The sequence below is a fragment of the Anguilla anguilla genome, chromosome 8 (genome assembly GCF_013347855.1).
Source record: "Anguilla anguilla isolate fAngAng1 chromosome 8, fAngAng1.pri, whole genome shotgun sequence".
Taxonomy (NCBI): Eukaryota; Metazoa; Chordata; class Actinopteri; order Anguilliformes; family Anguillidae; genus Anguilla; species Anguilla anguilla.
Genome location: NC_049208.1, coordinates 37896910 through 37909311, shown reverse-complemented (window position 1 = coordinate 37909311; position 12402 = coordinate 37896910). Strand labels below are relative to the sequence as shown.

The following is a 12402-nucleotide window of genomic DNA, read 5'->3' as shown; positions in this document are numbered from 1 at the left end:
CTGTTTTCATTTGCGATCTGTATAATGGTTCACATAGGTTTGCATAGCTAACTTACAAGTAGTACATCACTGATTTGGCATAGAACCACTGCACTCTGAATATTGTTAGCCTGGTGTGGAACTTCTGCTCCAAAAACTATGTGGATGCCATTGTGTCGTCTGACATTGTACTGTACCTCACTGCGGAGAAGAGCATTTTGTTTTTGCGGAGCATTCAATTATTGTAATTTAAGCACTCTCTCAATAAACGTTTCATTGAGGTGTCACACAGGACAGTATAATATGATGGCACTGATTACAAGAAAGTTGTACAGATTTAACTGCATGTGCTGCTCATTGAAAATCTGTCAAGTTGAGTATAGTTCATAACATATTTAATTATGGTATGTCATATGAATTAGTTATGTGTCATGCCAAATTCATAACATATTGTAGAATAGTGGCATTAAGCCTATGGTTTGGCTGGAAGAATGGCAAGGAGATGTAGATTTAGATTTCATTGCATTTTCAGGTTCTTTCTTTTTTGATGTCTTGGTTTCACTTGCCACCATCAGACAACAGCCAGTCTAATAGTTACTGTGGAGTGTCAGTGAGAGGTAATCCAACCCTACAGTCGCAACCTCCCTGACCTCACTCTGAGTCAGGCTGGCTTTGGTCACTCCTTGAAATTATGTCATTTGGCATACACCTGTCCCTCGTTCCAGTCCAGCGGGAAGTCGACGTCTGTTCAGTATCCCTTCCGAATTAACTCCACCTCCTGCTCCTCTTAACCTTATGCTGAGAGAGCTGCTCCAGTGACAGGAATTACACTGACCCCTAGCTGCAGAGAGAGTCTGGCTTTTTGGCTCACAAGCTAACATGAGTTGACTATCCTCTGCCAACACCATTTCTAAGGTCAGGAGAGGTCTGGAGTTGTTAGACTCCACTACTTGAAAGAAAACTTTTGCTTTTTCATATGAACTAATTTCTCTCTCACTGTCTAAGCTTTGAGATTCATTTTCAATTATAGTAAAATCTAAATGCGTTTTAAAATGAGCTATGCTAATCACTCTAAGTACCGATGATATCTCCTCAGCTCTCTTTGCCCCAAATCAATTTTGAGAAAGGATCACCTAGCCTGTGCTTAGTGGCTAGCGTGTTTCTCCTGTATGTGAATTATGACAGAAGAAAACTGATGAATTACCCAGCTGGAATTGTCTTTGGTCGTATATAAGTAAACAAACTGCAGTCTCCATGGATTCAGATGCTAGCTTGTTGAGTAGAGGTGTTACACAAGTTGTACCAGCACTTATTTCTTGTAGTATGAAATATACCTGAGGACTTTTCAAGCAAAGCTTGAGTGAAATGGACAGAGATTGTGATTGGCCTTGTTTGGAAACATCCACACAAGAATGTGAGCTTGCAGTATAGCTTGCATCAGTAAAACACTCAAAAACAACTCATACAGTAACCAACAAAATAACTTTAAAAAAATGTTGAGTAGCAGAAAATGGCCAGACATTCTGCACTTGGCAGGCATGGCTGTCTGCAGAACAAAAACACTGACCCACAACCATATTTTCACACACTTGCCAACACTTTTGTAGATTGTAAGTGCTCAACTCAAAAGAACAAAATTTTATTTTATAGTCAGTTTGACTGATGAGTTACAAGCTATGATCAAATTTCTAGGTTCTTCCTACTTCAGTTAAAGAAAAAAGAGAAGAAAATACCTTTCATTATATTAACAGTAAAGTTGTTTTATGTGTAAATATTCAAAAATCTCACTGAAACTGCAAGTCATGGTTGTTTTAATGTATTGTCCATTCTGAGTATGTTGCTGGTTGCAAAATGCGGTATGGGTGAATTTTAAAAAGTCTGTTTCGCAGGTCGTTCAGTTCAGTCAATATAAAACAACATTATTACACATTTAATTTTATCTTCGACTTACACACTTCTTGTGAATGCTTAGGAACCTTTGTGCATGCTGGCCTTGAAAATCAGCAAATTTTTATTTACTTTTCATAGGGTTTCATTATACTTTATGTGTATTTCCATGGAAGTTCATGACCTTTTCATTCAAATGCAAGGGCAATATTTTGACCCAGAAAGAACCAGTAGTGACATAATACACTAAAACTGAATGGGGTTGGAGGTAATTGTTGACACATTTCAGGTCCATCTCTCTTTCTTTCTGGCAGAGATGTTTTCCCTCAAGGTCTACCGGATGAATATGCCTTTGTGACCACTTTCAAGTTCAGGAAGACCTCCAGACGGGAAGACTGGTACCTCTGGCAAATATTTGACAAATATGGTATACCACAGGTGTGTATGCATGTTTATAGTTAAAGAGAACAATGTGTTTCAAAATTTTTTCCAAAATTTAACCTGTAAAGAAGACAAACTGTGCAATTATGTGTGTTACTACAATGCTAGTTTGGCTCTGGTTCATTTAGCTTCAAAGATCAGGCAAGCCACTGGTTTATGACAATTATATGATAACATAATGTGAATAAAATAAGGTTTACATACTGCAGACTCTGCTAGTGCATCTGGATTGCTTCATTAACTTTTCTGGCTAGGGCTTCCTGCAATCAAATTGGAAGATTTCTGATGGTGGATTCTGTTGGGTGGAGTGGTTGACTCAACAACATGACTAGTCAAACAATAAAGTGATCTGGTTATCTAATATGACTGGGCAATCAAGAGTTTTGGAGACATAGGGCTGTATTCAATTAATATTTGTCCTTAACTTACAAATAAAACATAAGCGTTACACTTTTTGTTCACTTTTTTTGTTGAGTTAGATTTGTGAAAAAAAAATCCTTCCTTTTGAATGTCTTGCACAGTAATAGTTAGTTAGTTAGGCTAATGTGTAAATAACTCTACAGGCAAAGTGTGCCCATAGTTCTATATGTGCTAAGCCCTGATTGTGTTCAGACTTTCCCACTTATGTTCATGTCTGACTAGGTGTCTATCCGCCTGGATGGGGAGAATAAGGCTGTGGAATACAATGCGGTCGGTCTGACCAAGGATGCTGTGAGAGCCGTCTTCAAAAACCCCGAGGTGGACAACCTGTTCGATCGCAACTGGCACAAGATCGCCCTCAGCGTGCAGGCCAAATCAGTGGCCCTCTACCTGGACTGCAAGCACATACAGACGCTGCCCATCGATGACAGGGAGGACATCGACATCCAAGGAAAGACCGTCATCGGCAAGAGGTTATACGACAGCGTGCCGATTGATGTGAGTCACTGCTTCACGTGAAGAGGGAAATTATTCCATAGATGCATCCATATTTAGCTAAACCGTAGCCTAAGATGCATTTTGATTTTAACACAGTATAGTCTTCAAACCAATGCCTGTTTCCATTAGAATGTTGTAAATTTACCTGGGAATCTTTATAAAATTACCTTTATCTAGTCACACATTTGGTCATTGATGACCTAAATAAGCATTCCTAATATAGAATGGTTAAATTTCTTATGTTTTTTTTTTAATGCAGCAAACATACTGGGTTAGCTTTGTACAAATTGTAGCAGCCAACAGAAACATGTCTTTTTGGATAGTCTCAGTGCAGAATGATACTAGTGCATTTTACTAGTGGTTTTTCACATCTTCACCTCCGCCTGAAATATGTTTGCCACTCTGACAATCTGTTCTCGTCTGTCTGCCGGAATGATTTCCCCCAGTTTGACCTCCAGAGGATGGTGATCTACTGTGACTCGAAGCACGCCGAGCTGGAGACCTGCTGCGACCTCCCTACCGGTCCTGTAAGTGCACCTGTCACCATGGAGGATGCCGGAGCGCATTCCCATCATGCCTGAGTGTTCCCCCCCCCTTCACACCTTCGACCTGGTTCCGAATGCTGCAGTTTATGTTTCGTGGGCTTCTATTTAGCTCTCTGCATGGACAGTTCTCCCAGTCTGCCTCGGAAGGCTTTTGTTTGATATCTGTTGAATTTAAAGTGTGGAAGCGTGTTGCTGAACTTGAGGACCTTTTTTGTTTTCAGTGCCCCAAGACGGTCGTGACCGAGGCACCCCCTGTTGAGATCCCCACTCCCACCCCCAAGAGCAAGGAGCAGCAGACTGGCCCTAAAGATGTGAACTGCTCTTGTCCTGCAGGGGAGAAGGTGAGACCAATGTGTCAAACCTGAACCTCCACCCTCATACCCCCTACATAGTTTGGTCGTGACTGTATGTTTTTGTTTTCATTGTCATATTGAACATATTAGTGTAATGACAAGGAAATTAAAGAAGATTTTGTGTCATTGTACTTGTAGCACTGTTGGGGATATATAGATTGTGAAACATATATTTGCCTGCAAAATAAAATCTTGCCAACTATTGTGCTGCCTGTATTATAAGAAATAACACAGTAGTGGAGTTTGTCATAATGTTTTCTTTGAAGTTGCTACATGCACATAGTGGACTCAAAAAACAAAAATTGTGAAAATTGATTCAACTGTTATTTATTTTTATTTTTTTTGAGATATCCTGAACCACAATTTCATATAAACACTACAAACAACATTTTTTCACTGCTGAGAACAGTCTGACTATATCATAGCTCATGAGCACCTAATTTCCCGCTCTGAAATTGGACGTATATTACACATTTGATGTCTGGTCTCTGGTGATGTCTTGTCTGTTTTTGTGGGCAGAAATGTATTGTTCAGCTGCTTTTCAGGGAGAAGAAATTCAGACTTTCACCCATGATGAATGTGTTTCTGTTTGCTTCCTGCAGGGAGAGGCTGGTCTGCCTGGAACTGGAGGTCCCAGGGGTGAAAAGGTCATTTAACAGTCCCTTTTTTGAAAATAAAAAAAGATATCCAACTGACTGAGAGCATAACGTTGAGGAATTGCACAGAAGCAGGAGTCGTTCCTTTGGTCGTTGTGATGCTGTGTCATAAAACACAATGCGTATTCTTTCAGGGGGATTCTGGGATACAGGGCCCAATGGGACCTCCGGGACTCAAAGGACAGAAGGGAGATCCTGTATGACCTGCCATTACTTACATCACAGCTATGGGGCTGAGAGTGTGTGGAAATAACAGAACTAAAACACTCCCGAGAAAACTAGTAGTAAAGTTACTAATAATTAGAGTATAATCAGCCCCATAGAATGTTCTAGACAAAAAAATTTAATTTTAATTTTATAGCTTGAATATAAGTGATATTTCATATTCTTAGTATAAAGTATCAAAGCAATGTACGGATAATATTTTAACTTTTTAAAGATTAATTCTTATGTTTGGATGAGTTTCCCTTATTTCATTTTCTTCGCACTTTTCCCCTGTTTGCTTTTCTGCTGCTGCCATGCCATGCATGGCTCGAAAAAAATTGATCCATGTCGATTAATTTTTTTCAGGGCAAAGCCGTGTCTATCAAAGGTGATAGAGGTGAAAAGGTAAGCTCATGGTATTAACAGTTAAACTCCTCAGTTGTTACAATGAATGGAGGTGCTAAGCCAATGGTGTTATTTCTACTTAACTCTGAACAGCAGTTCAATAGTTTGTACTAAGCTAAAATGCTAACAAAACAGAATGCAGCAGTAAATGTTTTTGCTACTGTGGTCTCGTGGATGTCACAAGCATGTTGACCAGATCAAATTTTAGATGTATTTCAGGGCTGACATAATCCCCGACTTTAAATGATAAAGTCCATTCGTTTAGCAGACATGCTTTTCCAGTGCTACTCACACAGCTGATATTCCACACTTATTCCATTGAGACAACTGGATATTCACTAAGACAGCTCCCTTAAGAGCTTTGCTCAAGGGTGTAACAGCGAAGCTCAACACTGGATTTTCGTAGTGAGAGCAGTATCTATGATATGGATCATTTTCCAGTCTAGCCCGTCCTGCATTTATTTACGGCCCTTTGATGTGTAATTATTTTAGACTGTACTGGGGGGCAACAGACAGGCTGAGATTCCATCTGGTGTTATCTGATCTCCTGGTGTATGACCTGGAAGTGTTTTTTCCAAGACCTTAGAAATGCTTAGCTGACAATCTCAGAATTGCAGGGCCACTACATAGGATGTGCGACAAGAAGGACAGGCTTGCAGTCCCCACCCCCTATGTCCATCAAATGGAGGAGGGGTAAAAAACATGTTCCACACTACGGTGGCAGTGCCAGCTGGTAGCTCCGATGTGTAATTTCTCCCTTCTGCTTTGGGCCCCCGCTGATATCGAAGCGGATGTTTGAGGACCCATAGTTATGGGGGCCACAAGCGGGCCAGAGTGCAGGGGGCTAGGGGCGCCGCCCTCACCTTTTACGCGCTTCCTGTTTGCCCGCGCGTCAGTCTGACACATCCTGCAGGCGGTCTGACATTGTGAAAGGTTCACTCGGCACGGCAACAATCCATCTTTTTCGACTGTGAAAGGAAGTCTTTCCTTGCTTTATTTGTTTTCAGTGCTGTGAGTCATCTCCCTTTAAAAAAAAAAAAAAAAGAACTAGTGGCAGACCACCAAATATATGCTCAAATCCGCCTGCATGCTAGACTTCAGACAGGAAGTTTGATTTCTGTTTGCTTTTAATACATCTACTTTGTTCGTTATGAATTTGCCAGGCACCTAAGCAATCTGGCTTAACAGAAGTGACAGAAGACTATGAGCTGTGCAGTAGGGTTAGGGTTGCTCACTGTATATTTATCATTTATCATGCATTTATCTTAATGATCGTTATAGGTGTTAATCCTGCATCTGTAATATGAGATGTAAACAGAGGAGGAGTTTACTGATTTAAATGACATGAAACCACAAACTCATAGCTGTTTGGGGTATATTTCTCTTTCTCAAGTTTCTTTCTGTTTCTGTCCACTGTCTTCTTTTCAGTTCTTTTTCAATGATTTATTCTATTCAGTTACTTTTCATGGTACAATCACAAACTTTTCCTTTCAGTAAGCCGCTCTTTTGTGCAGGTGAAGACAAGATGTCCCAATTCAATCTAATGGAAATGCATTCTGACCTTAACTTTAAATAAAGACCACGTGCAAGGGTTAGAATTTAACAAAACCACTTTGGCAATAGCATGGATTCATTTAAGTTATAATTAGGGTTAAATGCAAGTATTACTGCCCAGCAATCACCAGTTGCATTTCTATATTTTTTAACAAATGGTCAAATGGTTTTTTTTTTTTTGCTATTTAACAAACCAGGTCAGCTCACTGTCAACATTTACATAATGGACAATAAACAGACAAACTATAAATGGGTATAAATTTGGTATGAGGTTACAGGATGGCAGATTTTACATGAAAAAACACAGTTGCCAGACATCAGTTATGTTACTCATACACATATTACATAGTCACACTTGGAGTGTGGTCCTACTTCAAATACCAGTAGCACAGTTAATAATAGGTTTTTGCCAAGTTATTGCTAAGAGTTTAATGTATAAATTTTAGCCCCACTGATTTTGGCGGTAGATCTCTCCAGAATGTCTTCATAAATATACAGCCACACAGACATAAGATACATCATTTATCTTTAATTCTTAACTGGGCACAGATCTCTGTCTTTAAATCTAAGGAACAATATTTAAAAAATGTCACATTCATTAATCAAAGCCAATAACAACTTATTTCAGCCAGACTGAATCTTGGCTCATGATTTTAATTTGTATGTTAAAGATTGGCTTGGTTTAAAAATGGGGGAAGTACCAGTGCCAGTTTCTTAAACAGTTATGTATGTTCCCTTGATATACTTTGTTGTCTGAAATGATGTTTATTGCTTACAAATTGTCCAGATGATTATATATTGTATGGGCAGTTTTTCATTTAATTCCTTGAAGGGACAGCCATTTTAATTGAATGCAGATGCTGTTATTATATCTGTTAACAATATGGTTATGTCTAATAAGCACGAGCAATTCTCAAATTAAGACTGGTTTATGGACTATACAATTAAGCAGTAGTAAATGGTTTGTGAAACTGTTTGCATCATAACTCAAACCCATGAACAATGTCAAATAAAAGTACGGTATAAAAATGTAGATAGTGGGGAGTTGAGGAGTGAACACTTTTGGACAACGGAAGTCATAAGGTCAATTCTAAAGCTTCTGGTTTGATGATAACATTTTCGCTGGTTCATGATGTAGTGGGGGTCAGTGCTATCTTAAGATCCCAAATGTCTCCTCCAGGGTGCAGAGGGCTCAAAAGGTGGATCTGGAGATAAAGGAGGAAAGGGGGAAAAGGTGAGAAAGCCTTTGAAACATTTGAATTAAACCCAAAATTCTATTTTTTGTTCCATGGAGACATTTTTAGTTAATTTACAGTAATTGCCAGTAAGTCATGTGGAGTTAAGAGAAAAATAACTTGTTGATGATGAAGAACATTTCTGGAGAGGGTTTTGAACGTAATGCCCTGTTTTATTTCTTGGTATTGAAAAATGGTTTTTAAAAGGTGATTTCTTTTCTTTCATTCCCATTTTATCGCAGGGATCATATGGGCTTCCTGGCCTGGTTGGAAAAAAAGGAGAGAGGGGAGAAATAGTGAGTAACAAGCAGTCAGTTTATTAATCAGTTCATTAATTATTATTTTATTAATTTCATTCAGTCAGAAGAGACAATGCAGAGCAGTCAACATGTCAATAGCTGTGGCAAGGTTAGCTAATCAGCTTATTTCCATCTATAGTCCCTTGGCAGTTCAAGAGAAACTTACACAACTTCACAACTTTCAATATTACCAAAAAAAAAACAAAAAAACACATAAATAAATAAATAACACCAACAGAGAATGTTGACATTACAATGGGGTACATTAGGGTGTATAATATACGGTGTTCTGTCTAGTTAATGACACCATCTGATGAGTTACATGTAGACAGCTGCCTTTTTTAAAAAAAAAAAAGGTTTTGAACTTTGTGAAGGAATGATAACTACTGAAAGTAAAGAATAATATATAAACATAAATAAAATATTGAGGCTCTGACAGAAAAGGATGTCTGTCTGCTTTTTTTGAGCAGGATTTCAGTTACCTCTAGTGAGAGAGGGCTCTGTGGGTGTTATTTATTTATTTGTTTATTTGTTTATGAACTGATGGGTTTTAAAGATAAGGCATGAGTTAGCAGATTTGACATCATTTTCTAAGTAAGTTATGTTTCATCAGGATGTTACAGTAATGATAGCTATTTGACTTTCTTACATTTTCGCCACTTAGTCAATAGTGCTTAAAATTCAGCGGCAATCAAACAGTTATTATTATTTACTTAAAGGATAACTGCAGTCATCAAAAAGATATACGTTTAAGATAGTGCCAAAGTACTGTAGTGAATTGACAAGCTCCCAGCCCCCTCTTCATTGTACATGATTTATTTCTACAGGGTGAAGCAGGAAAAACAGGTGAAAGAGGATTGGCCGGCCCCCTGGGACCAAAGGTGAATCGACTCGTCTCTAACGAGTTTGCTTTTCGAGCACAGCTTTCACTCTTCGGTACACTGCGGCTAATCACATCACCATAAATGTAATGGTATGCATGAAAAGTACAGGGAGGATTGGAAACGGGCCGGACCGAAAACATGTTGACGTCCGTCTGGTCTGGCACGACAGCGTCGGCTCTCTTTGTACCCGTTTACAAAAAGCTGTGCTCCATTTCGGCCGCGCGCATCCCGTGGGGGAGGCGGCAGAGAGACACAGGGAACATTGGGAACTCTCATCAACATCTCTCTTTTGGCAGGGCAGGCACACGCTTTGCAATGCTGCCATTGATTACTGGGCCACACGCAGATTCAGTGAGCTGTATATCAATTGTATACCCTCAAGGGCAGCCTCCTTAAATAATTATGGGGGCTCTGTTCCTTTTTTTATAAGCTCAATTTGGTCATGAGTTCTGTCAGTTTTACGAAAGATAGTAAAGATGGTCTTTCCCATATATAAGATAGAGCCTTGCCAGTAAAACATTTACGCGCTTGCAACAGCACGCCACCAGGGGCACGACTGCTGCTTACTCTGCTGAATTAATAAGTATCATTTCAAGTGAGTTTTGTGTATCAGTTAAGTAGTTAGACTTGATAAGTTCTGCTGGGTCGCTCTGGAGAATAGCACCTGCTGAATGAATTGAATGTAAAAGTACCCATTGGCCTTGTATCGATTTGTTGAAGTACTTATTTCCTGGCCTGGTTTTACAGGAAAAGGGGGAAATGAAAAGAAACCTGATTCATGTTTTTAAGTCCACTAAGTTTTACCCTTGATACATCCAGTGAGCTGTTACTCCCACAGGGCTGGAGTCGTGAGGACTGGCACAGTAGAGAGCCAAAGAAAGGGGAGAATCTGCCCCCTGCTGGAAACCTTGCTTCACTGCAGGGAGACTAAAAAGCCTGTGTTGAGCTTACGCAGTGCCCTCTCTTGGTAACAGAATATGACAGAATGAAAAAGAAAATGTTGATTAAATATATCGATCACTCATATCACGTGATATCCCTGAGATACTGACAGAAATAAGGGTATGGCTGATTCAGTTTTAAATTATGAATGCAGGCATGTGGATCTGAAGGAAGCAAGTGAATTTGGTATTTGGAGCAAGGCTGTCAAAGACAGGTGTTTAAGCTACTTAAGCCCTTTAGCATCCTGCCTTAGGACAGCCCCATAATCTTCCTGCTTCACAGCCTCCCCTTCTAAGCCCTGTCCAAGTAGATCACATGCATTAGAATAAAAAAAAGAAGAGAGATTGCCATTACTCGTTGTCTTATTTGACTATACTATCTAGGCTTTGCTAGAAAGAAGAAAGAAAAAAGACATTTTGATATGCAACCTTGGCTAGTTGGATAATACTGTACAGTAACACTTGTATTCAATTAACTGTATTAACTGTATTTGCAAATTCTAGTTTTTTATATTTTTTACAATATTGTATTGCTCAACATTTCACTGTATTCCACGCTGTCTACTGTTACTTCTTTCAAAGTGGACTGTGAATGGCTTTTAACAAAAAAAAAAAAAAAATATCATGTAGTAAATGTTAATGAAGGAAAATGAGATCGTGACAAAGTCATTTTTCCTCCTCGACTTACTCTTGAGTTTAATTAAATTTTTCTAGGGGCTCAATATTAACGAGGCATTTTTTTTTCTCTAATGTGTGACCTAGGGGATGCAAGGGGATTCAGGACTTAATGGGTTACCTGGTCCCAAAGGGGTGTCTGTAAGTGCTTTTCTCCCAATTTACTTCACAATGCATACACCACAGGCTTGTTTTAAGGCACTAATACGGATGCCATAATGCCGTAGGGCCCTGCTTTCCCTTCTGTGCCTGCTGCTTTTGCATTTCATGAGAAGTTCAGGTACCTTTAAGGAAATATTTGCTGATTAAAATAATTTTTCAGTGTCTTCAGTGGATGAAAAATCCTCTTGTGAATGTTCACATGCACCACACGCTGTAAAACTCCCAGCTTAACTATCCCGGGGGTTCATTTTCAAAGATAGGTCACTTTCTCTCATGGGAAATTGAATTGCAGAATTTAATCACAAGCCCCTGTAAGATATGCAATGCATATTAGGCCAACGCGTTCAATTTGGAAGAAAGCTGCCAATGTTTCCCCAGAGAAGCCCTTAGTAGACATTTAAAGACATATTTTATTTTTTCAAAATGCGCTGATTCTAAATAAGGCTGGACATTGGGAGACCATGGGGGACAATTGCATGTAATTCTAGAATCGGCACTCAAGCACCTTCACTTGAATTTGGAAAATAAATGTTAAAAATGTAACGCGTGCAATGTAATGAGTGCTCTGTATGCACAGGGGCGGGGGGCACTGGAGCTTTGGGGATATACACGGCTAGTCACACGCCAATGTGGCACAGCAAAAGGAAGATAAACTGAAATAAGCACAGACACATTCAGCTTTTCACCAAATTGCTGCTTTTTCATTATGTCTGTTTGATGACCTGTTTATTTTTGTAGGGTGAAAAAGGCTTTAAAGGAGATAAAGGAGCAGCCGGATTAAGGGTGAGAATTTATCAGGCTACAGACATTTCTGTTCCAGCTTTAATATCCATAATGTCCTTGAGTGTTCACTCTTTTCTGTGTAGTGTTTGTGTGGCACTCACAAGAAACAGTAGCATGACTGATAAGAGTTATAATAAGGGTCAGTTAATGTTATAGTGTACATGTGCATACAGGTGGTAGTAGTAGGTCGGCATTGAATTTTCTGTCACGGTAATTGATACTTATAACATGAAACATAATATAACATATGCTGTTAAACTGTTAAATAGGGCCCTGTTAAATAGGGAGCGCTTTATTTCAATTGCCTTTAATAAAATTCTAATCTGGTAGTACTGGAAATTTATACCTTGAAAAATCTAAAAATAAAACCAACCTAGAAGCATGAAAAAAGATGCTTAGAGCGCCATCTGTTGGTAATTAGTTAGAGCACCAGCACATCCGACATTGCTTTTATAAATGTAATTAATACACTCAGCAGTGG

The 12402-nt window shown here is 39.2% G+C and overlaps 1 protein-coding gene across 1 annotated transcript in view; it reads left to right on the top strand.

Annotated features, from left to right (window-relative positions):
• col22a1 (collagen, type XXII, alpha 1) overlaps nt 1-12402 on the top strand; it is a 71027-nt gene that overhangs the window by 21936 nt on the left and 36689 nt on the right. The window contains exons 6-17 of the mRNA XM_035430616.1: nt 2181-2304; nt 2950-3225; nt 3672-3752; nt 3992-4111; nt 4726-4770; nt 4914-4976; nt 5350-5388; nt 8123-8176; nt 8420-8473; nt 9304-9357; nt 11064-11117; nt 11877-11921. Coding sequence (XP_035286507.1) covers nt 2181-2304; nt 2950-3225; nt 3672-3752; nt 3992-4111; nt 4726-4770; nt 4914-4976; nt 5350-5388; nt 8123-8176; nt 8420-8473; nt 9304-9357; nt 11064-11117; nt 11877-11921 — 1009 coding nt within the window. The remainder of the gene's footprint in view (nt 1-2180; nt 2305-2949; nt 3226-3671; nt 3753-3991; nt 4112-4725; nt 4771-4913; nt 4977-5349; nt 5389-8122; nt 8177-8419; nt 8474-9303; nt 9358-11063; nt 11118-11876; nt 11922-12402) is intronic.